We start from the raw sequence: 25,842 nt of genomic DNA on the forward strand, positions 1-25,842 counted from the left end.
GATTCAACAACTATTTGACATTATCGTTTTAAAAAACCATAGGTAGCTTTTACACATTTTTTTTTACTTATTATTTCTCCCAACAAATGAATTAAAAAAAATACTTTTCTTTAAGAAGCGGTTTTAAAGATTATTAACGAATGAAAAATAGGTTTTGTTCTTTATCCTCAAATTAAAACGACCATGTTGTTCAAGACACGAAACACGTGATTCGTTTGAAAAATTCACATTTGAAAATATGCGCGTTTCCTTAAATCATAATTAACATATTTCTTATCGACTCGACGAAAAATTTGCCTTGCTTCATTTCCTAATACCACTTTTTAAAGTACATTTTTCAGGATAAAACTATAAATTTATAATTTACTATAGTTAAAATTTATAATTGGCTAAACTACAACGTTATTAGTTATTAATTATTAAGACGGTTTTGCTGTAAGTATCAATACAAAACACATTTATATGAAAGGAATCGTGGCAGCCGGAAACATATTTGGGTTGAAGGCGGCAAAACTATAAAAAAGTAATTAAAATGTTGTAAAGTTACAAAAAGAAAAAGTTTGTTAAAATGCACGTGGTTTGTAAATTCAAATTGATTGCACATTATTTGGCATTGATAATCGAAATAAAGAAAAAGAAGAAAGAAAAGACCAAGAACCTAACTCATCTATCATACTGTATACGATCTAAATCTACAGGAAGAGAGGAAAATTTTATAGTTCCATTGGGAAGAACGAGGGGGAATTGTCATACGACTTAAAAGGACTTTAGATCATGATAAAATTAAGCACACAAAACTTGTTTCTCTCCCTCATAAAATACTTGTTTCTCTCCCTCATAGTTCCATATCAAATATACTAAGCTATCCTATAAGAAATATGGGGTGAACAGTAAATTTTAGTTTTTTTTTTTGCTTTGACAAAGAATCGTTTGTTTAAGACTCTAAACAATATGTTAAACTTGTTTTAAGCCTGAATAATTTTACACGACCTCCTACTTTTTACCGCCTTGCAGCTAAGTACTCACAATCTTTCGGAGGTTGAACCTTTAAATTAACATTAAAGAGTTCTAGCGGTTTTTGGTGGGCGAGAAGAAAATTCTTCAGCCTTTGATAATATTATTTATTTATATTCGTAAAACTGAATTCAAAAGGGCTAGGTATAGTTTTTAGCTTACTATGAATAACTCGTTCAAAGCCCAATTGTGGTACTCGTACGTTGCTAAGCAACAGGTATAAAAGTAATTAAGATAACCATCGTAAATTATCACAAGTTTTATCCGCACGAAGGTATAGAATTGAATAGCGTACTGCTCTTTAAATGTCCCTTTGGAGGTCTGTTTGCTTAATAACTCACTTATTATGCTTACAACTACTACTTTAAAAATACTAATTAACTTTAACGATTAAAACCATATCTTACATTGTTATTATTTTGATTGAATTAAAGTATCAATTTTGTAAAAGTGGCATTATTATTGAATGTTAAATTTTTTTTTTTTTGTAATTTCGCTCACGAATAGCAATTTTACTTTTTTATGCTTGTTTTAAAATTTTCAGAATAAAGTTAAAACATTAATCCAATTTACTTTTATTTAATTTCTGGTATTGTATAAAAATCCTTGGATTTCCTGATCTGCTATTCTCTGAGTTTATTTGTTTTCAGACATCAAGTCGCATTGGTAAATTTAAAATATTCGTCTCATAAAGATTCTTGTTAACTCAGGGTTTGTTTACATTAGCGCATGCGTAGTTTTACTATGCTTTTCAAAATATTCAGAGCACAAGCTAGATTAGCACATTAGAGGAATTTAAAGTAAAATATTGATAACATTACCAGTAGTTAAAATTTTATGTATGGTTATAAGCTGTTTTGAGATATTTTTTTTAAAAATGCGATCTATTTTACGCTCTTACTTTCGCTCTCTTACTCAGCTTCAAATAATATTTTTATATTTTATCAGATAAAGTTAGCAGTAACTACATTAATTGCAGGCTGGACTCCTTCAGCTAGATAATAGGTAGCTAGCTAGATTACCTGAACTGTATTACCTAATTGTAACCATTTGAAAAATGTTTCTTATTTAAGATAAGAAATAGTTACTAAATAGATATAATTAGGCAGAACACTTTTTTGTCGCTCTATTTTTTCCAAGACTTTTTGAAATTTAAATGCATGGAAATAGAAAGTAGCTATGTGAATACACTTTTGGGAGAAAATTTAGTAGAGGCATACTTCTAGCGTCACCTAGACCAATTACTTGTGTATTCTTTAATGGCATGTGTTGGTAGTATATCAGAGTATATTTTATCATATAATGACACTGGCGTTTTTCAGTATTGATAATAAATGTAATAATAGAATAATAAATAATTCTTAAAATAAATGTTTTAGCTAAATATATATTTAAGATAAACATTCTTATGTTGATCACAGTAACAATATCATAAATAAAATTGTTATTTGATAATATTATTGTGATTATTAACAGCAAAATGTTTATTATAAGTTCAAATATCTTTTCATATTTAATACAAACTATATATATAACTTTCTCAGCCAAAATCTTGGGTTTTTATCTCTGATTGTTACATCTGAAAAAAAAATTTTTTTTTGCATATATGTGTGTGTGTGTGTGTGTGTGTGTGTGTGTGTGTGTGTGTGTGTGTGTGTGTGTGTGTGTGTGTGTGTGTGTGTGTGTGTGTGTGTGTGTGTGTGTGTATGTGTGTGTGTATGTGTGTGTGTGTGTGTGTATGTGTGTGTGTATATAAAGAATCTACTACCCAATATATATATATATATATATATATATATATATATATATATATATATATATATATATATATATATATATATATATTGGGGTAGTAGAAATTATAATATAATACATGTGTCTGTGTACTTGTTGTTAATTTTCATATGTCTGTGCGTTATATGTAATATGAATCAACTTGCAATTATATAAAGAATTTTATAAAGGTGAAAGAAACCACAATTGTAAACTGTTGTACCTAAATCATATGGTAAATGGAATGGAATCAGAGGAGTTCATTGCTTGAAGTTTTTTTTACTTGTTCTACCTTTAAAGCCATTTAACAGCATAGGTTGGTTGTTTTAAATACTTTTTATTACATCTATAAAATTTTTTATTCTGCAACAGTGATAAAATAAAAATGTATATATATGTAAAGTTAAAATAATTTAAAAAAGATGAAAATTAAAAAAAAAGGTAATTTTGTTATCAATTTGCAAGTACTAAAGTTTTGAAAGCTACTTTAATTAATGTTTGCTTTGATTTTTTTTGATTTTGAAATTATTTTGCAATAGTTTGAAGAAGCTTTTATTATAATTTTTTCTAAATCGCCTCATTATAAATGGATATACAAGCAATTGTTTGTTTGTACTATAGACGAGACAAATGAGTGCAGATTGTACAGTTCTAGAATATTTTAAATGATTTGTATGAGATTTAAGCTTGACTATCAACTCTGCATTTCTGAGTTTTTATATTAAGTAGTTTCCATAGTAAGCTGCAAAAAAAGTCATCCTTTTTTATTTTATTAATTTCTTTGTTTAACAATATGTATTTAAAATGGATTATGTATGAAGATCTAAATATATCTCAATTATAAGTATGTTATATATATATATATATTTATATATTTATATATATATATATATAAATATATATATATATATATATATATATATATATATATATATATATATATATATATATATATATATATATATATATATATATATAGACACACACACACACACATATATATATACACATATATATACATTCATATACTTTGACAAACAAAATATTTTTTTAACTTTTTTTTTTTTTCCTACTGAAAAGTATGTTCAAATAAATAATATAAAAAACTGATCAAAATTTTGCATTCTTTAAGGAATAGGTTTGTACAAGATAATTATAAAGTTTATATTTTTCTCATCTCTTTGTTTAAAGTTTATTTTTAATTATGATCTTAAATTACATATACACAAAAAAAGGCCAAAATATAGAGCTGTGGATTTACATGGATAATTGTTTCACCAACTTTTTTTAATAATAAAAGATTAATTCCATTTATTTACGCTTTGGTTTGTTCTTAACACACATAATAGGACTTCTGCATAGGCTGGTCTTTTGTCTAATATACCACATACCAATATGCACATTATTTCAGTTGATTTAAAAATTTGAGTATTTGAAAAATTTGTAAAACTGCTGTAAATTATTTACAAAAAAAAAAAAAAAAAAAAATTAAAATATTTGCAAAGCGGATCTCTATTAACAGTGCAATGCTAATGACCCTAACATGAACTTTTTTAAAATTTTCATTTATATTTATATGTAAATTTATATTTTATATATCCTATATAAATATGCAGTTTTTTTTTTTTTTTTTTTTGACATAGTTATTCAAATGAAACTTTATAAAGTATATGGTTTTGAAAATTATATTAGAAATCATCATTTTCTCAGTTCAAAACATGTTTAGGGATGGAAGAAGTTAAGAAAATCAAAATAGAACAATTTTAAAATTTAATTTTACAATAAAAAAATATTACTAGGAGTTTCTACTTAAGTGTGTTTTAGTAAAATTTCATTTAGATTCACTTGATATTATAAAACAAAATGGGAGATCGAAGTGGAAATTGCAAAGTTTTTGCACCAAACTACTTTAACCCTACAAAATGCCAAAACTGCTTTAAACAAAAAGATCAACACCCAAGCCAAGAAGAGGCTCCAAACCTGCTACAGTCGAAGCCTCTTTTAAGTGTTAAAACATCTGTGGATAAGGTAGTCACAATTCTCTAACAATTTTTTTTTTCTTCAGCTGAAATATATAAGATAATCATTTAGTTTAATTAGTAAGTTGTATAGTAAAATAGTATTTTTTTAAAAAATCATTTTGAAGTTATGCTAACATACTGGAATTAGTTATGGCTGATGATAAGAAATGCTTCATTTTCTGGCATCTGTGTTTTAAACAACTTCTCTACATGCATTATTCTCAATATTATCTAAAATAAATTAAAATAAATTATTCCAACTTGTGATCCTTCTTTTAATCTGAAAGACATTGTCAAGTGAAAATGTTTATAACTTAAAATCATCATATTTTTTTAATGTAGATAATTCAGGATTTACTCTTTTTTTTTTAGAATATAGGAATCTCCAAAGTCCTTGTTAAAGAAGGCAATTTATTCAGATCTTGTTATGTAAATGGAACACAGAATCTTGGTGTAAGTAGCTATTTAAATCTGTATTGCTTTTCTATTGAGGAAGGTTTTAGGCATAAATGATAATTATTTATTCCTTAAGTTATTTTTGCTTTTTGGATTTTAACATTAAATTTTTTTTTTTTTTTTTGATAGAGTTGGAAACTCTATTGGTTCTGTTTGTTTTCAAATGGCGAACTTCAATCCTTTGATAGTGCCGATAAAAAAGCAAGTTTATTTTTAAGTTCATTTTTATGTAAAAATAAGGTTTCAGTTCACTGTTTTAATTACTTTTTTTCTTTTAAACTTTTTATTAACCCATAATAAATTATTGTTTAATGTTTTGCTCACTCTCCAGGCTTCTTTAACTGTCCTTAATCACCTCAAAGCACATGCCACTTCAGTCCACCATAACTAGTACCACATCAAAATAAGAAACAATCAGAATTTGTTAAGCTTTTTTTTCCTTTTACTATTATAATGTAAACACCTACTAAATAAAATGCTACAATAGGTTGGCTCCTGTTGGAGTTTTGCACCATTACTTGATAGGGTTAGCTGAAAATATGAATTTTTTTTGCACCATTACTTGATAGGGTTGGCTGAAAATATGAAATTTTTTTTTAAAGTTATACCACAAAAAAGTTTCATATTTGGAAAACTAAACAGGGCTAAAAGATTGGTAAAATCAGTTTATATCTTCCGGCCATGCATGCGCTTTATAGTTTGCCAAAATTTGGAAAAGTTATTTATATAATAATTTTCAAATTTCCAAATGTAATAGTTCAAATTCTTATGTACTAGAAACAACAAAGGACCTGAATCTTGTACTGCCATATCACCTTTAGAGTTTCCTGATTTTATTGCCATGGAAATATCAAGTAGATACTGCTGATTCTTACTTATTAATAAAAAGTAAGACAAAGCAGTTTGATAAAAAAGCAGAACAACTTCCATAACATTCATGCAAACCTAGTTTCAATAATTAACTAGACGCGCTGTGATTTATCTAATATATCAGTGATAATGAGATTAAATTTTATATTCACAGTGACTCTGTCCCTTATTGTGATGTAACGAACATTATTGTGATGTAACGAACATTATTGTGATGTAACGAGCACCAAAAGTATACTCTTAAAAAAGATTATTAAAAAAACCTTTAAAATAAAAATCCCTAAAAATCTATGTTAAACGCTTAAAGTGTAAAATATGTTCTTTAAATCTAATAAAAACTTAAATAGAAATAGTTTATTTGATTTAAAATTTATAATTTTAATTTTAACAATTTTTGATGTGTCACAAAAGTGTCAGTGACTGCTGCTTGTCCATTATCTAAGTTTTTGATCTACATAAAAATAAAATGTTGGCAAATTGCAATATGGTGTTCTTTTAGCAATATCCTTTCCAATTGGCTTTAGCTCTTTGCTGTGACAGATATCATGTGAAATAGATTGTTGAGATTTTTAAACCAAATTTTCTAGCTAAACTGTAAAAAAAATTTTATATGGAAGATAAATCCACACTCAGCCATGGGCTTCACACTCTATTTGCATCGATACAGCATTTTAAATGGCTGAATTATTTATTTAAAATCTACCTTGTTTTAAATTTCAATTCAAAAAATCAACATTATCAAAAAAAATTAAAGAAAGTTCTTTAAATTTGAGAAGTTGATACTTTTCATCACCCTTTAAAGCTGAAAACTGCTTGCTTTGAATTTCTTATTTCATGCTTATTATATTCTTGTTACAATGTTATTATTATGACTGTTATTATTATTACGACTGTTATTATTATTGTTATTATTATTATAATTATTATTATTATTATTATTATTATTATTATTATTATTATTATTATTATTATTATTATTATTATTATTATTATTATTATTATTATTATTATGACTGTTATTATTATTATGACTGTTATTATTATTATGACTGTTATTATTATTGTTATTATTATTATTATTATTATTATTATTATTATTATTATTATTATTATTATTATTATTATTATTATTTATATTATTATTATTATTATGACTGTTATTATTATTGTTATTATTATTGTTATTATTATTATTATTATTATTATTATTATTATTGTTATTATTATTATTATTATTATTATTGTTATTATTATTATTATTATTATTATTATTATTATTATTATTATTATTATTATTATTATTATTATTATTATTGTTATTATCATCATTATTATTATTATTATTATTATTATTATTATTATTATTATTATTATTATTATTATTATTATTATTATTATTATTATTATTATTATTATTATTATTATTATTATTATTATTATTATTATTATTATTATTATTATTATTATTATTGTTATTATTATTATTATTATTATTATTATTATTATTATTATTATTGTTATTATCATCATCATCATCATTATTATTATTATTATTATTATTATTATTATTATTATTATTATTATTATTATTATTATTATTATTATTATTATTATTATTATTATTATTATTATTGTTATTATCATCATCATCATTATTATTATTATTATTATTATTATTATTATTATTATTATTATTATTATTATTATTATTGTTGTTATTATCATTTTTTATTGTTGTTGTTGTTGTTGTTGTTGCTATTGTTATTGTTATTACTGTTGTTATGGTTATTAATATTTCTACTATTATTATTTTTGATAAGTTTTTTGTAAATAAATTCATTTAAATTTTTTTTGTATGTCAAGAAATAAATTGTAGAAAATATAAATATTTCATTAACTCAATATTTATATTATTCTATAATAATTAAAAAAAAAACATTAACTTATGGTGGATGGAAGTTCTTCTTTGATTTATTGTTGCATCTGCAATCTTCTTTAACTGTGATTAAAAAAATAAAATTTAAAGAAACCTTTCTTTTTGTTAAAAAATGGTTCTCATTCCCCTTTATCATCTCCTTTACATTATCCTAATTATCTTCTTAGTATTATTCATAAAAAAATATCATCTAAACTATTTTTGTTTCTTTAAGTTTAAATGTTCTTAAAAGATGCTAACATATTTATTTTTTATATAGGAAACTAAAGAGATTTTAGTTACTATCTATTTAAATGATTACATACGCATGCTCGATGGAAAAGAAGAAATAGGAGAAGATTATACTTTTGGTATCAAAACACTTCGCGATACAACTTTTTTCAAAGCTTCATCTAAAGTTGACTATGTTAACTGGTGGAAGGAATTCAGTACTTTTATTTCTGCCCCCTTAAAAAGTATGTATTTGATCACCCTAAAGTTGTATAAAAATGTGCTTAAAAAATTTTTTTTCTTCTCTGTTTCAAGTTAAAACTATTTTTATACTTTACTAACTCTGCTACATTTTCTGTATCTAATTTGTATCTTTTTTTTGTTATTTTTTTAATCTCTAATTCATTGATACAGACTTAATTACTTTTTTTTTTTTTTAATTCTCTTATGTACACCCTTAATGTCTAATACTCTTATGTGTAGTCTTAGTGTCTAATTCTCTAATGTACAGGTTTAATGTCTAATTTTCTGATTTATAACAGTTTACTTTGAGCCAATATATTTATCTGTTATGTTTTTCAACTCTTATCACTAATTCAAGAAAAAGTTTTTAGTAATTTCAGTTTTTAACTTTTCATATCAACAAGGATGGGAATGGTGAAGAGAAGGAGAAGATTATGATTATGTTTTCCTTTTACTGCTAATGGCAGCACTCTTTGTTGATCAATAACCGAGATGATAATTATTTGTTTTTGCTAAACTCCTGTCAAAGGTTTTTACATTCTAGAAAAAAAAGATTTAGTATATATTAATCAATAGATATTAACTATTTTAACACAAAATGATTACAAGATCTACAAGAGATATTAACTATTTTAACACAAAATGATTGCAAGATCTACAAGATGAAAGATCTAAAAGAGCTCCACTTTGAATGAAGATCTTTAGTCGTTACACTTTTAACGAAAACCTTCATGCAATCAGACATTTTAAAAGATTTTTTAAAACATTTTGAAATCTTGTCTCAAGAAAGAAATATTTTGAAACTTTGTCTCACGAAAAAAATATTTTAGCTCAAATAAAATTTTCATAAAGTAAAGTTATATTAAACAATTATAGAATTAAAGTTAAATTAAAGTTATAATAAATCATATGTAAAATTATATCTAAAATTAATAAATTATGTAGTATATAGAGTTAGATTAAGTATATTTGCATGAAATTACTACAAAATCTACATTTTACTCTGAAAACACCTAATTGATAAGTCAATTCTAAAGTTAAGTTCGTTCTTAATACAATCATTATCCTGATAATGTTCAAAAATTATTTTGTAGTAAATAAAATTATTTGTATATAAAATTGTTAATAAATTTCAAACAAACGCATTACTGAGATAAAACTGTTTCTAAAGAAACTTGAAACTTGACTTTGGTTAATAAGTATTCTAGTAATTTTTTAAAAGCAAATTTAAGCCATAGCTGATATATTTCAAAAAATACAAGGGTTTGTTGAAAAAAAACCTAGCGCTAATTAAGTAGTGAAAAATCATATATGGGATTTTGTCAAAGTAAAAAATCACATATGGGATTTTAGTTTTAGTGTTCTTCTAATTACAGCTGGTATAATATAGCTAAAAGTTGTAATAATTATTGTCAACAATAATTGTTTATTATATTTAACTCATTTTTAAACTGTAATGACTTGTTAATACAGTGATTGTATTAGTTTGCTATCTTTAAAGAGCGACATCCTAAGATTAATACTATTATTTTTTAATCATAATTTTTTTTTCTTTTTATTTCAAATTTGAAAAATCTGCTTAATTTTTCATGTGTTTAAAATTTACTCTACTTACAGTAAATTTTCTATTAGTGATGCTTGTATTACTTTTTCATAGGTCTCTCACTATCTCTTTTTTGTAGACTCAGCAAGTATTCTCAAATTTGAAATATCCATAGCTTAGACAAGTTTCAGAATATTATGCTATGAAGAATAAACCTTGAAGAATGGCCATGGGAGAAAAAATGATTTGTTTATCTTTTAGGTTCTCCTGCAAGGCAAGGGTATTCAAAACCTAATGTTGCATCGCACTCCAATCCTCTTTCAAGTCTTTCAAAAGTATCTGCTTTTTCTTCTCGCTCTTCCTCTGTATCATCTCTTCATGAAGCAGATAATTTGCAGGTATCTATTTTTAATTTTCTACTAAAATTTTTATTTGATTTTTTAATTTTTATTTCTATTTTCAGTTTTATTTACTTTTATTTTAAATTTATATCTATTTTTTAAATTTTTGTTTATCTAATTTTTATTTTTTATTTTTTATTTTTTTTTTAATTTCATTTTTTTAAATTTAGTTCAGCTCTAACTGTATAGCACAATTTTAGCATGGTTTGTTTCATGATCTCATGGGCTTATAAGTTAAATAAAAATAATTTGTTACACTTCACTAGTTAATGATCAAGACAAAAAAAAAGTTAATGGTCAATAGAAATGAAAACTAACGGCTGTAATAAAATAAAAAATTTATTGGGTGAGATAAAATCATAATAATGATCAGGATAAAAACAAAACTATCAAAAGAAAAAAAGAATAAAAATAAAAATTTAAAACAGAAACAATTCTTTGAATGATATTTCATATATGAAATAGAAAATCATATAGAATTGTTTAGATTCTTAACATACGGTTTCATAAATAATTAAAATCTAAACAAAAATATTTTAAGCAAAAAAATCAAAAAACAAAAAAATTCGTTTGTTTACCTCCTCACTAAATTTTATGTTAATTTTTCAGTTTTTTTTTTTGTTGTTGTTGTTGCTGTTGTAAAAATTCATTTAACTAAAAAACCAGCATAACATCAAAAGCTCATAAAATTTGAAAAAAGATGCTAATTTTCATTTTCAAAAAGAAATTTTATTTGAGAAATTTAGAAATTAAAGAATTCTTAAAATGTAATTTAAATTTTAATTCCTGAGCTCCGTACTTGGAAAAAAAAATTTTTTTTTTTAAACTTAAAAGTTAAACAATTATGGCTGCTACTAAAAAAAGTACGGCTGTTGCTAACATCAAACAGTTTGATAAAAATGATGATGCTGAATATTGTTTACTATTTTCAAATGTTAATAACCCATTTATTAAATGATGATCTAGTTGTTAAGCGAATTACAATTTGTTAAGGGTTGTTGATGTTAACAAAATAGTGAGTTTTTGGATTTTTATCATGGGAAAAAAGTTCATTTTCATAAAAAAAAAAGAAAAGAAGCCTCACCTTTTTTAACATCTTTATTCTTTATCTTTTTAATTTTTCTTGGACTGAAAAATAAAAAGCAGCAACTTAAGTAAACAAAATTATAGAATGATATAATATTTATAAAGAATAAAATATTTATAATAAAATAAGATTTTATTATTTAAAAAGAACTGAATGAATGAACATCTCTATAATTTTGTATAAGAAAAAAACATACAAATGAGTTATGAAAAAAAAATGTTCTAAAAAAAAAAATAGAAATCCAGTTTTGATAATTAAATTGATGTTGTATCTCAGTTAAAGATGTTTTAATGCTTTGCTTGTGTGCAGAGGTTTTCTACAACTTGTAGTAATAACAGCTGAAGCAGCAATCTAAATATTTGCTCTTTACTTTGCTTGTTTTTCTTTTATGGCGAATTTAATCTTTTAGTTTAAAATACAAATTGAATTTTTTAATTTTTTTAAAATCATTTTTTTATAACAATAAAACTACTTTAATATTTTGCTTGTTTAGAACACATTAGTTTTTTGTCTTGCTTAGGGAACTTGTCTTGGTGAGAACACATTAGTTTTTTTATATACACTTGAATGTATATATTGTGTAGCTGTAAAACACAATATGTGCATTAAAACATATTCACTGTTTACATTTGGAGTTACATGTGATTCATTAAATGAGTTGTTAATTATTTTGATTAGCATTAATAGAAAACGGGAATCAACGTGATATTTCTGAAGCACTTGCAATAAAAATAGCTGCTAGACAATTAAAAATGTTGAGTTTTTAAAATAAATTAAATAGCATAGTTAAGTTAGATATTTAAATGATTTATATTTACTCATCCTGGCAGTGAGGTATGATCTTCTATGGAAGCTTTGTCTTCTAAGGTTGAAGTTTCAAAGATTGACATGTCTGGTATGCATGTCTTTTTATTGACTTTTCAGAGACATTTCTTAAATTAAGATGCATACATTTGAAAGGTTGAAGCTCTTTTCAAAATTTGTGTGGATTATAGAAGGGATATATGTGACAGACTGAAGTTGTTTGTAAACATAACAGTTGACATTTGATTAAATTGTATTAAATTACATTTTTTTTACCATTATTTGTTTTGAGCCGTTGGTTATGTTTGCTTTGTTAAAACAGCTTTATTTATTTTTCAGAGATTTTCTTTTTTTGGTGGTTGTTCAAGATTTAAGTTTACTCTGAAAAATATTAATAATTTTTGATCATATGTAACTTGTTTGTAAATTTTTTTAAATGTCAATTGTCTAACATGAAGGAAGACTTGATGTTGCTTTTTGTTGCAATTTAACAATGGAGGAACTCAAATTTAGTTTCGATGATGAAGAGGTTTAAATACCTTTTAAAATGATTTTCTTTTATAATTTTTTTTTGTTATATTTTTTAAATATCACTTTTTTTTTATATATATATTTTTTAACAATTTTCTTTTATATCTTATTATTATATTATTATTCTTTTATATTTTAAAATCATAAAAAGTAATATTAAGTTACAATATTCGTTATCCATTTTTTTATATGTAGATTTGCATTAACTTGATTTCTTATTATTCTAAAACAATTAAATCGTACCATTACCTTTTTTTTTTTTTTGACAGCCAATCAAAATGCAACTATTAAAACACAAAACTTTTTTTTAAAAATCTTTGTAAATAAGCTAACATAATTTTGTTACCATAACATAATAAATATAAATTTATTATATTGAATAAATATAATAAATATTTTTACTGAATAAAGGCTCATAATTTTACAATAAAAAAAGTATACAGATTTAAGAACAAAATTAAATAATAAAAATTCAATATTTGAACATCATTAAGTATTTTAAAGTTTATTATAGTAATAAACTTTAAAATACTTAATGATGTTCAAATATTGAATTTTTATTATTTAATTTTGTTCTTAAATCTGTATACTTTTTTTATTGTAAAATTATGAGCCTTTATTCAGTAAAAATATGAATGCTATATTTGCTTTATTAGAACTTATTTTATTTGCTTATTTTTTGTTTGCTAGTTGGATGCATTGCGCAGTAAGATTGCTAAGCTTGAAGAAACCAACAGTAAACTGTCCAATGTTGAAGCTGAAAGAAGAAAGCTGGAGCTAGAAGTAAACTACTGGAAAGAATATGTTACCAATTCACAAAATGCACGAAGATCAGGTCAAGTTGTAGATTCTAATACCGACCTGGCTGATGCTCGTAAACAACTTATTCAAGTTCAAGATGAGCTTAATGAAACAAATAAAAGGTTCAAAACACAAAGTGGCAAGTTAGTAATACAAAACAAAGAGTTGTCAAACATGAAAGAGAAATTGTTAGAGGCTAAAAGTATAGCTGCTGTATATAAAGCCAAAAATGAGCAGCTAACTGCAGAACTATCTAGAAAAAATGGAACTGTATCGCCATCAGAAGATTTATTTGTAAGAACAAACCAAAAATCACTTGAGGAAGAGTCAACAAATTCAACATCACTTGGGGCCCAACACTTAGAGGAGAAATTTTTAGTTTTAAAAGATCGTTTAAAACGAATTGAAAGAGAACTGTATTTAAAATCTAAAGAGTTAGAAAAAGCTAATGAAAGTCGCTCAAAGGTTGCCAAGTACACACGATCTTTATTACAAGAACTTGAAGCTAGGTTAGGTGATGCTGAAGCAAAGTGTGCTGAATCTGAAAAAAAGTTAAGTAATGCACAAGCTGAACTTGCTTTAGAAAGAGAGAGAAGGTTAAAGCAGGAGGATGGTACACAGAAGCGTTTCAATAACATTCCAGTTAATGAATCTAAAGCCTCATCTGAACGTACCAACACTGAAGATTCAAAATATGCAGATTACTATCGTTCCAGATACAAAGAGGTTGAAGCCTCTCTTCTTGAAAAAGATAAACAGCTGCATGAAGCAGAGCAAAAGATAAAGGAGTTGCAGCAGTCAGTTAAAAGTAACTCTGACAACTACAAAGTAATTGCTGATCTCCAAAACAAACTCTCAGATGCCACTCACAAGTTAAGTGATCGTCAATTGAAAATCCATGAACTTACCAGAGAGATTGATAATTTAAAATGTATCGAAAGTACTTATGAACGAAAATCAAAGCAATGCGAAACTCTTGAAGATATAGTGAAAGATTTGGAAGCAAAAATCTCTGACCACAAGAAAAATTTCCATGCTGTAAAACAAGAATTAGAAATGCTACGAATAAGGGAAGTTGTGTTGAAAGAACAATTGCAAACTGTAGCACAGGAGTCTGATTTTTCTGAAGAAGATGAAGATGATAAAAATCAGTTACAAAAATCTGTTGAGATAAAAAAAAAAATTGACAATCTTATCCAGGCAGAATGCCTTGTTAAAAAGCTGACCCTTGATAAAGAAAATTTAGAAAACAAAAATAAAGAATTGGAGAGTCGTCTACGTAAAATAAACATAGAAAGCTTTAAAAACATTGAGTCTGCAAAGTTATCAGAAGGCAGACCATTTGATGATAATGAAAAAGAAGAATATAAAAATAGATTAAAGGAATTGGAAACAAGAGTTTTTGAGGCTGATGATAAATATTTAAACAAAATACGAGTTTTAAAAGAAGAGCATCAAGAAGAAATAAACCATATCTTAGACAAACAAAGTGAAGAAAAGGTTTTGTTTCATAAAGAAATTGAAAAAATTAAACAAGATTTTGATAGAAGTTGTAAGGAAAATGAAACTCTAACTGTTAAATGTAGAGAGATAGAAGCTGCATTAAATGAAGCAGAAAGTAAAGCCCTTGATGAAATCAAATCACATACAAATACAAAGCAGCTTTTAGAAGAACGTTCTTGTTTACTGAAAGAAATTGAAGAGCGATGCAAAAGAGTTACAATAGAACGTGACACCTTAAAGATGCAATATCAGAGACAAGATAGTGCTGATAATCATGAGCTTTCTGAGGAAACGCGTAATGAAATTAATAGACTACCAAATAAAAATAATGAAACCAAAGATACTACTGATAGTAGAGGTCGAAATCTTGCACCAAAAAGAGACAGGCTGTTCTCCTCTGATGATGAAATATTTATTACACCTAAAACAAGTGTATCATCTGAACCTGATGCTGCATTGTATAAAACAAAGTGCAAAAATTATGAAAAAGATTTAACTGATCTTAGAAAACTCCTCGTCTCAAGTGAGCAATCATCGATTTCTTTAGCTCAAGATTTAGAAAATCAGCTTAAGTACCAAAATGACTTATTAGTTAAGTATGAAACTCTAGAGTGCCGCATGTCAGAAATTGAGAATCTAATTACAGATTCTCAGGATACACTACAACTTAAAGCAGACGAGCTTGAAAAGGAACGGAAAAATGTTTTGTATCTTGTTGATGTTACAAGTGCCTATATAAAGAAGCTAGAAACCTCATTAGCTGAGTCAAAAGCAAAAGTTCAAGAACTTCAAAATTTTATTGAGATATCTAAGGAAGGTAAAAGGCCTCAACCAGAAGGAAGGTCAGATCTTTCCGATTATGATGAAGACTCAGAAAACTTTTCCCAAGAACAATGGAAAGCAATAAAGCAAAAACTAACTGCAAAAATTATGATGCTAGAGTCGAATTTATCTGAATTGCAAGCAAACAAAGATAATTCTCAAAACATCCAAAAATCCAAAAAAGATTTTCAAAATGCTGAAGAAATGCAGCTGGAAATTGAGCAACTGGAAAAAGAACTTCAAGCCCAAGAAGCTGCGTATGTTTTCTTAAAAATTTTTTGTGTGTATGTAGATTTAACTAATTTGTCTTTAATCTATTACACATCATTTTAGACATCAAAAAGAAGTAGATTTACTTCAAGAGCACTTCCAAGCTGAGCTTAAAGCAGCATTCAGTGGTGATACCGGAACTTATGATATGCTTAACAGAATACAAGAGCTTGAAATATGTCTAGAAGAAACAAGAGCAGCATGTAACAACAAGATCAAGGAAATGAAGCAAGAATTTGAGCAAGAAAAGGAACAAATGAAGGATGACATGGCCACTGTTTTGCATGTAATAGTTTTGGTTAAATATTTTGATGCTATTCTTTTATTTTCAAACTAAAGAATTTTGATCAATTTATTTATTTATTAGATAATATATTTATTTATCTAGGCTAGTCTTGGTTCAGCTTTTGATAATAACAGTGAAGCAAGGTCTGGCACTGTAGAGGAACTTGAAGAACGTATTATGAAGCTTGAAGAACAATTGATTGAGCAAAAAGAAAAGTTTGAAGAAGAACTTCAACTTGAAAAGGTAATCATTTGGTCTAAAATTGAGTGGCAAATCCTATGAAGTGACAAGGATATGTTAAAAAAAAAATTTTTCTTGTAAATTTTTTATTTTCTTGTTTTTTTCTCATTACTATATATATATATATATGTGTGTATATATATATATATGTATATATATATATATATATATATATATATATATATATATATATATATATATATATATATATATATATATATATATATATATATATATATATATATATATATATATATATATATATATATATATACGGACAGAAATTTAGATATTTTGGTACAATATCTAAATTTCTGTCTGTATATTTAGATATTTTATATAGTTATCTAGATAGATATCTAGATGGGTGTCTTGATAGATATATAGAAAGATAGATATCTACATAGATATATAGATAAATATATAGATAGATATTTAGATAGATATTTAGATAGATACATAGATAGATAGATATATAGATACATAGATATAAATAGATATAGATAGATATATAGATAGATATCTAGATAAAATATCTAAATAAGCCATCATTATTCTCCAACTTCAAGTCTGATGACATTTTTATCTCTTTTTATTTTTATTTCCAAATGTTTCTTCTTATCTCTTTTCTTTTTATTTCCAAATGTTTCTTTAGGATGCTCACACTCAAGATATGGAAGATACAATTCGTGATATGATGATGGTCAGAAATGCATCAACAAGATATGATGGTTCTGATGATTCTGTGAGTAAAATCTTAAAATCTTTAAAAAAAATCTTAAATGCTGATGATGCTTCTGTTGATAGTGTGCGGAGTTGAAATGGAAAGTTTGTTATCTTTGAAAAACTTTTCTAAAAGATTTCATGACAAAATATTTAAATGTTTTTTTTTTTTTTTTTCTTTTTATAGTTTCTAATGAATTTCCCAAAAAAAAAAGTTTCCAAAAGTGTTTTCGTTGTTTTTTCAGTTCTAATATTTGTTAAATAATATTATTATATTTGTTAGGTAAAAACTTTATTGCTAAATCTGAAGCAAATGGTGTTGAAGATGTCCAAAAAAATTGTTTTTTCAAAATAGTTTTTCATATTTTTCATCTGATTTAATTTACTACAAGTAAGCATGCAAAAAAAAAAAAATGTTTTTCGCATCAATCTCTTCACAGCTAGTTCAATTCACATTTATTATGTTTTTCACCTTCATTATGTCTTTTAGCATTATGTCGTTATGTTTTTTGATGTTTTTGTGTTGCTCCTAATTGCCTTCAAATTGTCACTTAGTACTAATTGTCACATTAGTTATGTCTGCTCGTATTGTTTATGAATTGTCTTTTCGCATTTTCGTTATTACTTATGTGCTTTTAACTTTAATTATGTCTTTTCCCTTTAACTAAGCCTTTTCATTTTATTTTTGACTCAATTTAAAGATAACATTTCGAAATTTGAAGATCAGCCAAATAAATTATTTTTCCTATTGCTAATTCCTAAATTTTCATTGGTTAAGAAAATACTCTTCTTTATTCGCCCGAACGTCATAAGTTAAACGCAGCGTTAGTAGCTAACTCAAACAGCGAATGTTATTTGTCTTTAGGATTTTGTATGACGTTTTAATTGAATTTTTTGTTTTAAACTGCTGAGATATAATTATTTGGTGCGTTATTTTTCGGGGAAAATTGATGTTGCGTGTATTACTTTCTTTTGACAATTTTTTTTAAAATGGTTCAATGATGCTATTTATTGGTTTATTATCTTGTTTTTTTATCGAGCAATTTTAAAAGACTTCAAAGTCTTTTTTACCTTAATTCGAAAGGTTTAAAGAGGCTATGCATTTTAAAATTAAAGTGGAGATAGAGTGATTATGTACTTATCAATTGTAAATTAGCCTCGTTTCGGTCTGGATATAAAACATTGTCAAACATTTTTTAATGATAAGTTTGTTATTTATTTTTCTTAGTTATTGAAGAAAAAAAGAAAATAGTTTGCGCTGCGTGAAATTACAGCTTTGACTGTATTGGAATGTTTTTTGTTTTTTTCTCCATTTATCTATGACTATCGCGAACAAATTTGCCTTGTTTTTACATAAAGTTTTACTGGCTGAAAGTAAGAAAGAAGATTCCGCGTGTTTGATATAATGAGTTAACACTTTTTTTTTGTTGTTGTTGTTTAATGAGTTTAATGGGGTTAATTACTTAGCGAAAGAAGCTAACACCAAAAAAAAAAAAAAAAAAGAAAGAAAGAAAGAAAATGAAAAAATAGACAGAGAGAAAAAAAAAAATCGTTAATTTTTGTATGGTTTTTATCATTAAATTTCTTATCCTTTTGTCGATCTCTATAGTTTTTTATGATTAGTAAGACAGTTATAATATTTGGGATCAGTTTGAAAGAATGCTTTTAAATTAAGCTATGTTCGACGTTTATTACTATTTTTTTTTTTTTTTTTTTTAATCATATAAACAAAAAGTTGTAACTTAGAGAAAGACATGCTTCATTTTAAAAGCTTATTTTGCCTGCAACAAAAATCGGACTAAATCTTAATGCATGTTTTGGTTGCATAAAAAAAGATGGATTTACTTGAGTTATTTGTTTACAGGGTTTTCTAATGTTTTGTATTTTCGACGCAAAAGAAGGCAATTGAGCAGAACTTGTTATTGATTTATTGAGATTCAGTTGTTTTGTTCAGAGTTTTTTTTTCTGTGTTCCTATTTTAACATGGTCAAGAAAAGTAGTTTTTTTTTTACACCTCAAAGTTGTTAAAAAAACGTTCCTATGTGTTCGTGGATTATTTTGATTTTTAGTTAGGCAGACTTTTTTAAATCAGCGGAACATGTTTTTTATACTGCAAAATCGCTGTTATGTTTGCATAAGTCTGACTAACAAATTAAGAATTTCTTATATGTCAGGTTAAAATCCGTTGACTGCGCTCTCTTGAAAAGAATTCTCACGATTCGCTTATTATTTAATTTTATGAGTGCGCAATCTTTCTTTGATTTATAGTAGGGGATCATTTGATGGAGGGAATCTAACAACAAAGTTTGAGTTTCCTATATTCGAAGATATCTCGAATTAATCTTGTCCTTTCTTTGTTGTTGTTTTAAATTATCTTTTATTAAATCGGTTAATCTATGGCTTTGTAACGTCGCTTACTTTCCTGATAATCAACTCTCAATTTCCAGTTTGTTTTTTGTTTTTTGTTTCTACCCGGTGATGTGCTGATATATTCATATGAAATGTATGGCTGTAGCACAAAGTAATTAATGAAGTAATTATTATGATTTTTAGACTTTCTCTGCTTTAAAATAATTAGTTCGATTTTTGACAATCTTTTTTAAAACGATTTTTGCATAATTTTCGTTAATGTTTTTATTATGCAGTTTATAAATATCACGAGTTTTTTTTTTTTTTTTTTTACGTATATAAAAGTAAAATTAATTTTAAATAAAAATAAAAATTTTAAAAATATTTAAAAAGTTTTTAAATATAAAAACTTTTTTAAGTATTTTCAAAATTTTTCTTTTAAATATAAAAGTAATTTTAAAAACCTTTGAAAAAAGTAATGTTTGTGTTTGGTGAGGATGAAACAAAAACAAATTTTAAACTCGAATATCACTTTAGAGTTTGAAGTTGGTTTTTTTTTCTCACTTCCATATAATTTCTCAAAATTAAAAAATTATTTACCCCCCCCCCCCCCCTCAATCGTGATAATTACAAATTTTACTCCCGTGCTCGTCATTTTGAAAGAAAGTATTTCAATGCTAAACACAGGTTTTGACTGCGTCGCCAATTATATTGCTGCCCTCATGCACTTTGTTATTTTAATTTTGCGGTTGATATTGGAAAAAATATTTTATAATGGTAAAATGTTCTGCTGTATCTGCGCTTACGTCCTGTGCCTTGTAAACACAGCATTTTCAGAGTGCTACAGTTATTATTTATGCCGTTATCATGGGTAATTGTGTTTGGACGTTACAGAATTTAATATTTATAGTTAAGTTTTAATATTTTTATAATCCTGGCAGAAAACAACAATTTGATTTGGATCCTAGTTCCATTTTTTTGCTCATGCGTACAAAGAGCTTGAGGTTGTATTTTACTTCTTAAAGATGATGCAAGATCCTAGACGAAGAATCGTAACTCGGCCAAAACTTTTTAAGGTATGCAAAAACTGCCTCGATTTGCTAGATAACTCGGAATCAACATTAGTTGCTGTTACGTTTTATTCTTATTTTCTTCCAAATAAAATTTTTTGCTAAATGTTGTAGAGATTATTTTTTTTTTAAATATTTGTTACGACTAATAATTAAGCTTTTTTTGGGGGGTGGGGGGTGGGGTATCACGAGTTGTACATTACTTGAAATATACTTTCTGTAAATAAAATCATATACAATCATTAAAAAAAAAAAAAATTCTTACGTTAGTATTTCACTGTTGAATTATTGTATTTGATTGATAAAAAAAACACCGTTGAATAATTAGAGAAAGTGGTTATTGTGTTGGAAATGAACTTCCATCTAAAAGTCATTTATCATAATGAATTAACATGTAACGATGGCAATGACAATATAACAAGATGAATTATGCTATCAATATGCTGTGCTTTTTTTTTGAATCATAAAGTTATTTTTTTTTAGGATGTGCGCCTAACGTCAACGTTGCGTTCCTCGGATGAGTTGGAAGAGTTAAAGTTGAGTTACGAAAGTAAGATTCAAACTTTGAATGAAGAGCACGAAGATCAGTTAGAGCAAGTACGACAAGATATGGCGATTATCGTGTCTTCTATTACTCAAGGTATTTCTTTTTGATTGAGGCGCTTTTTTTGCAATTATAAGAAAAAGCATGAGTTACTTTAAAAGAACTAAAGTTAAATTTTTTTCCCCCTTTTTTTACAAAAGGTAGATCCTCCGATACTATAATGGAATTGCAGTCTCGCATCAAAGAGTTGGAGATGGACATGGAAGACATGCGTGCTGATCGTATTGCAGAGGTTGAAGAACTTCGTCTGAATTTAAAACGTGCAGAATCGGCAACTTTCTTTGCAAATCGACGCAACGAAGATATGGGATCAAAAATTTACAATATGCAGAATGAAATGGAGGAGATGGAGCGAAAGCATCAAATGATCGTTCAATCTTACCAAGAGAAGTTGGAGAGTTTAGGTGTTGATGTCAATGTGGCTGGAGACGCAATGAAATTTCACAAAGAACTTGAAGAGAAAAATAGACAGTTGCAGTTGGCTCTTGACCGAATTTGTAAAGAGCGCGATCTTGAAATGGATGCATTTGTTATGCGTTTGCAAGAAGAGAAAAGACAGGCTATTCAAGAAGCTACGGACAACGCGTTGCGTCTCGAGGAGCTGATTAACGAGATGAAGAGCGTCCATGAACAGGAAAAAAGGGAACTGCAACAATCTTTGCTGCCTGAACGCAGCGATGGTGCTGTGCTCAGAAAAAGAATCGAAGAGCTCGAAATCACTTGCGAAAGCCTGAAAGAAGAATACGAAGAAGAGATCGAAGAATTATCAAAAGAACACAAAAAAGAAGTAGAAAAACTGCGTTTATTTTACGAAAAAGAAATCAGCGAAATAAAACGTGGGCCGTCCGCTCGTAAAACATCAGTTGACCAAGGTTCTTTGACAAAATGTATTCTTAAAGAACAAAAAGAGAAACACGAAAAGGAAATGGAAAACTTACGACAAAGTTTTGAATTAGAAAGACGGCAAGCAAAGATTGTACAAGAACGCGAAATTGACGATATTAGGATGCAATACGATGAGAAACTTAAGATGAGCTATCAGGACGGAATGCGGCGGCAAAGCGTTTCGGAAAGAAAATCAGACGCTACTAAAATACGAGAACTTATAAATGAAAAAGACAATTTGGGCACTCGGTTACTCGAGTTAGAAATAAAATACGATAAAGATACAAAGGCATATTTAGAAAAAATTAAAGAATTAAAGGCGATCATTGAAGAAATGAGGGGTGGTCATTCAAACGATAAAAATTCGAACAGCGATTATTCGTCAACAAGCGAAAATTTATTAGCGTTAGGTGATGACGAGAAAAAGAAACTTGAAGAAATTCAAGAGCAAATCAAACGCTACGAAAGGCGAATCGATTATTATCAACAAAAATCTTTGCGCGAAAATTGCGCTGAAAGTGAGCGAGTGAGCGAGTTGCAATCTGACGTAGTAAATTTACACAACCAAATTGAGACAATAAAGAATAACCGGAGAAAAGCTGTTTATGAAAAAGAGAAAAAAGAAAAACGTAAATTTTTTTTTGTTGTTTTTTTTTTGCTTTTCTGAATTTTTTACTTCGTGAAGGTAGTAATTTTTTTTTTTTTTTTTTTTTTTTTTTTTTTTTTTTTTTTTTATGTCATTGAGATTGGGTTTTTCTTATTTTTTAGCTTCTCTAGCAAAACAAGGAAGACGACATACCGATAGTTCAGCCTTGCGGCGCCACACTGATACTGAGGCGGATAAGTATATGATAAAGAAAGAACGCGATCCGCGTCAGAGATGGTCCGATTTAGAAGAGCGCACTGAGGTAATTACTAGATCCATCAGCGAATTGGAAGGGAAACGCAACCCAAGACTCACTACTTCGGTAACGGTAAACTTATTGGTTATTTACAGCACCAAGAAAACAATTTTCAGAATAAGTTGTTTTTTTATTAAAAAAATTTTTTTTCCCAGAAAGCTGAAGGAAAGTCAGGTACTGTGCTTGCTCGTAAAACGTTGTGGGAGAATATTACAGAAGAGCCGAAAACTCGTAAAACGACCAATGCGGATGTAAAATAATATAATTTTGCATTTTTTTGTCTGGTACCTTCGGTGTCTGTTGCATCGTAGAATAAAAGTTCCGTGACGGAGTAGAGTATCCCTTGTTGAATTGTCTCTGCTGTTTCCACGTGTATTTCTTTACTGACGTTTAGATAAAGAAAATTGCGGCTGCGCAAGTCGTTGGTAAGATTTGACATCCTCTGGATAATTTAACTTATATTGCTATTATTATTAATAGCTGACTCGAGCATTAATATTATTTGCCAACTCGGATATTTTAAGTTAGGCTGTTCACATTTATTTTTTTGTTTTTGTTTTTTTTTATTTTTTGTTTTTGTTTTTGTTTTTTTTGTTTGTTTTTTTTAAACAAAAACGAGATATGCTGTAAACACGCTGGTATTTCCTAAACTATTTGCGAGCGTTCATTTTTAATATTTTTAACCCGGCGTAAGTTGACAAAAGCGCAAGTGAATGCTATCAAAAAGATAATTCACGATCTTTAGAATTTTTAATGACTATTTAGCGAACAAAATGAAAAGATGATATGAACCAAATATTTTGGTCTTGTATTACTCTTTTTTTTGTTTTCCCTTTTTTTTTCTTTCTGTGTTTTGTGTATGTTGAATATTTTAGAAATATTTTTCATTGCGTTGAGTATGCACGATATCTTTTTGCCTTTGGGAGACTTTCGCCGCAAAAAAATGTCTATTTTTGCACTGTGGAAGCCCGCGTTTTGTTTGGTTTTAAAAGCTTTTTTTTTTTCTTTTTTCTTTTTGTTTTATACATATATAAATATTATAAATATATTTGTTTTTAATTTTTTATTTTTTTATATATGTAAATAGCACATCTTTTGTGATTACAGAATATTTAAAATGTTCTCGGCATTTCCGGTGAATTAGCTTTGATGATAAAATATTTTTGTTTTGACTAAAATAGTTTCCGGTTAAATCTTGCACCGTTTGTAATAATTAGAATTAATTAGAATTAATTGCGGGTGTAGTTCGACACGTACGATTCACACAAAAGAGGTTAGCAAGTCTAAACACGACGTATGAAATCTAATTGTAGACTGATTTATATAATTCAACATTGTTTTTTAAAGTCAAATCCCTCAATGCTTTGTTTAGTTGTAACTACGATCAATTAACGCTAAGAACGAAATAGTTGTCAAACGCACGAATGTCGCAATTATTAGGAGTTTTCTCCGAATCGCTTCAATGGACTTAAAACGGTTCTTACGCTGACGCCTTTGTGGACAAAATGCGGTATGATTACGTCATAATCCCATTACTTTATCACCAATGTTTTATTAAGTGGTAATGTAACCTTGGCAATAATTAAACCTTAAAAACGAACAAGGGAATGATTTGTTGGCTAGAAGTATTTCGACAAGCAAAAATTCCAACAGCACATTCGGCCAGAGTTTAATAAAATCGTTCGATACCAACAGTATGATTTTCATCCCTTAGCAACGCCGAAACGCGTTTTGTTCTCTTAACAACGTCAAACGCGTTTTGTTTTTATCCCAATATCTTGTAATATTTAAACAGTTCACAGACAGAAAATCCCATTAAATCTTTGAAAATATATTTTTCGAAAAGATATCTAATTTCCATTATTTATAGAGAATTTTCAATTTACAATATTTCAGAAAATTTTCAATTTGATTGATAAACTTATTGATTTTTAAAAATGATGGTTTTTACAAACTAATATTATGAAGAAGTTTCAAGGTAACCGAAAAAAGCGGAAGGAGATATTTCAGCTAAACAGTAACTTTATCAAATAATTTTGCAGAAAAGATTTTCTTATATTTGGCTCGTAAAAATTGTGATTGGACATATGAATTTTTATGTTATTGATGATAATAATATCATGAATCCACCAGGGATATGTTAATATCATGAATCCACCAGGGATATGTTAATATCATGAATCCACCAGGGATATGTTAATGGTAGATGGCGAAAAACATGGGTATTTATTCAATGAACGGTGTTATTATTTTTGAGAAAATCGAAAGTGTTTATCAAACAGCAGTTTGATCTAAATATTGTAATGTATGCGCCAGGCTACCTGAACGGTGAAATAAATCATAATTGTCAAGCTAATCACAAAAAAGCACGAGGTTCAATGGAGGCTGCTTGGTGCAATTTTGATGTTTTTTCAATGGGTAAAAAATTACAGTTTGGTTTACACTACATATGTTGGTGGTGTTGACTCTTTATCTTTTAATAAAGTCAGATCATCTAA

At 26.9% G+C, this 25,842-nt stretch overlaps 1 protein-coding gene and 1 long non-coding RNA gene across 4 annotated transcripts; one reads left to right on the plus strand and one right to left on the minus strand.

Annotated features, from left to right (window-relative positions):
* The first annotated feature begins 2,959 nt into the window (after positions 1–2,959).
* LOC145184554 (uncharacterized) lies at positions 2,960–24,494 on the plus strand. 3 transcript variants are annotated; one of them, XM_090092226.1, is made up of 14 exons: positions 2,960–3,103; positions 4,627–4,815; positions 5,181–5,261; positions 5,394–5,465; positions 8,330–8,525; positions 10,328–10,464; positions 13,580–16,272; positions 16,349–16,571; positions 16,674–16,814; positions 17,467–17,556; positions 21,437–21,593; positions 21,698–23,071; positions 23,211–23,416; positions 23,500–24,494. In XM_090092226.1, exons 2-14 carry the CDS (start codon positions 4,651–4,653, stop codon positions 23,602–23,604), a joined length of 5,640 nt encoding a protein of 1,879 aa, XP_089948352.1. In that variant the 5' UTR covers positions 2,960–3,103; positions 4,627–4,650; the 3' UTR covers positions 23,605–24,494. The 3 variants fall into 3 exon arrangements, with proteins under 3 accessions (XP_089948352.1, XP_089948353.1, XP_089948355.1); XM_090092227.1 differs by having other exon boundaries at positions 23,211–23,410; XM_090092229.1 differs by lacking the exons at positions 2,960–3,103; positions 4,627–4,815; positions 5,181–5,261; ... (1 more) ...; positions 8,330–8,525; positions 10,328–10,464 and adding an exon at positions 12,548–12,887.
* Positions 4,654–12,491, minus strand: LOC149885539 (uncharacterized). The gene is made up of 4 exons (XR_016453913.1): positions 12,373–12,491; positions 11,552–11,595; positions 4,948–5,039; positions 4,654–4,852 (listed from the first exon to the last, which is right to left on the minus strand). It is a non-coding gene; the product is annotated as an uncharacterized LOC149885539 (long non-coding RNA).
* Positions 24,495–25,842: the final 1,348 nt, after the last annotated feature.

The sequence above is a fragment of the Hydra viridissima genome, unplaced genomic scaffold (assembly GCF_058129835.1).
Source record: "Hydra viridissima isolate aposymbiotic clone 2 unplaced genomic scaffold, HvirCarnegie_v1 scaffold_7, whole genome shotgun sequence".
Taxonomy (NCBI): Eukaryota; Metazoa; Cnidaria; class Hydrozoa; order Anthoathecata; family Hydridae; genus Hydra; species Hydra viridissima.

What these genes read in the sequence shown, in the direction of transcription:
- LOC145184554 (XM_090092226.1), top strand. Translation starts at nt 4,651, where the DNA reads ATGGGAGATCGAAGTGGAAATTGCAAAGTTTTTGCACCAAACTACTTT. An exon ending in TTGATAGTGCCGATAAAAAA is followed by an intron (nt 5,466 to 8,329) that starts GCAAGTTTATTT and finishes TTTTTTATATAG; the next exon opens with GAAACTAAAGAGATTTTAGT. An exon ending in ATGAAGCAGATAATTTGCAG is followed by an intron (nt 10,465 to 13,579) that starts GTATCTATTTTT and finishes TTTGTTTGCTAG; the next exon opens with TTGGATGCATTGCGCAGTAA.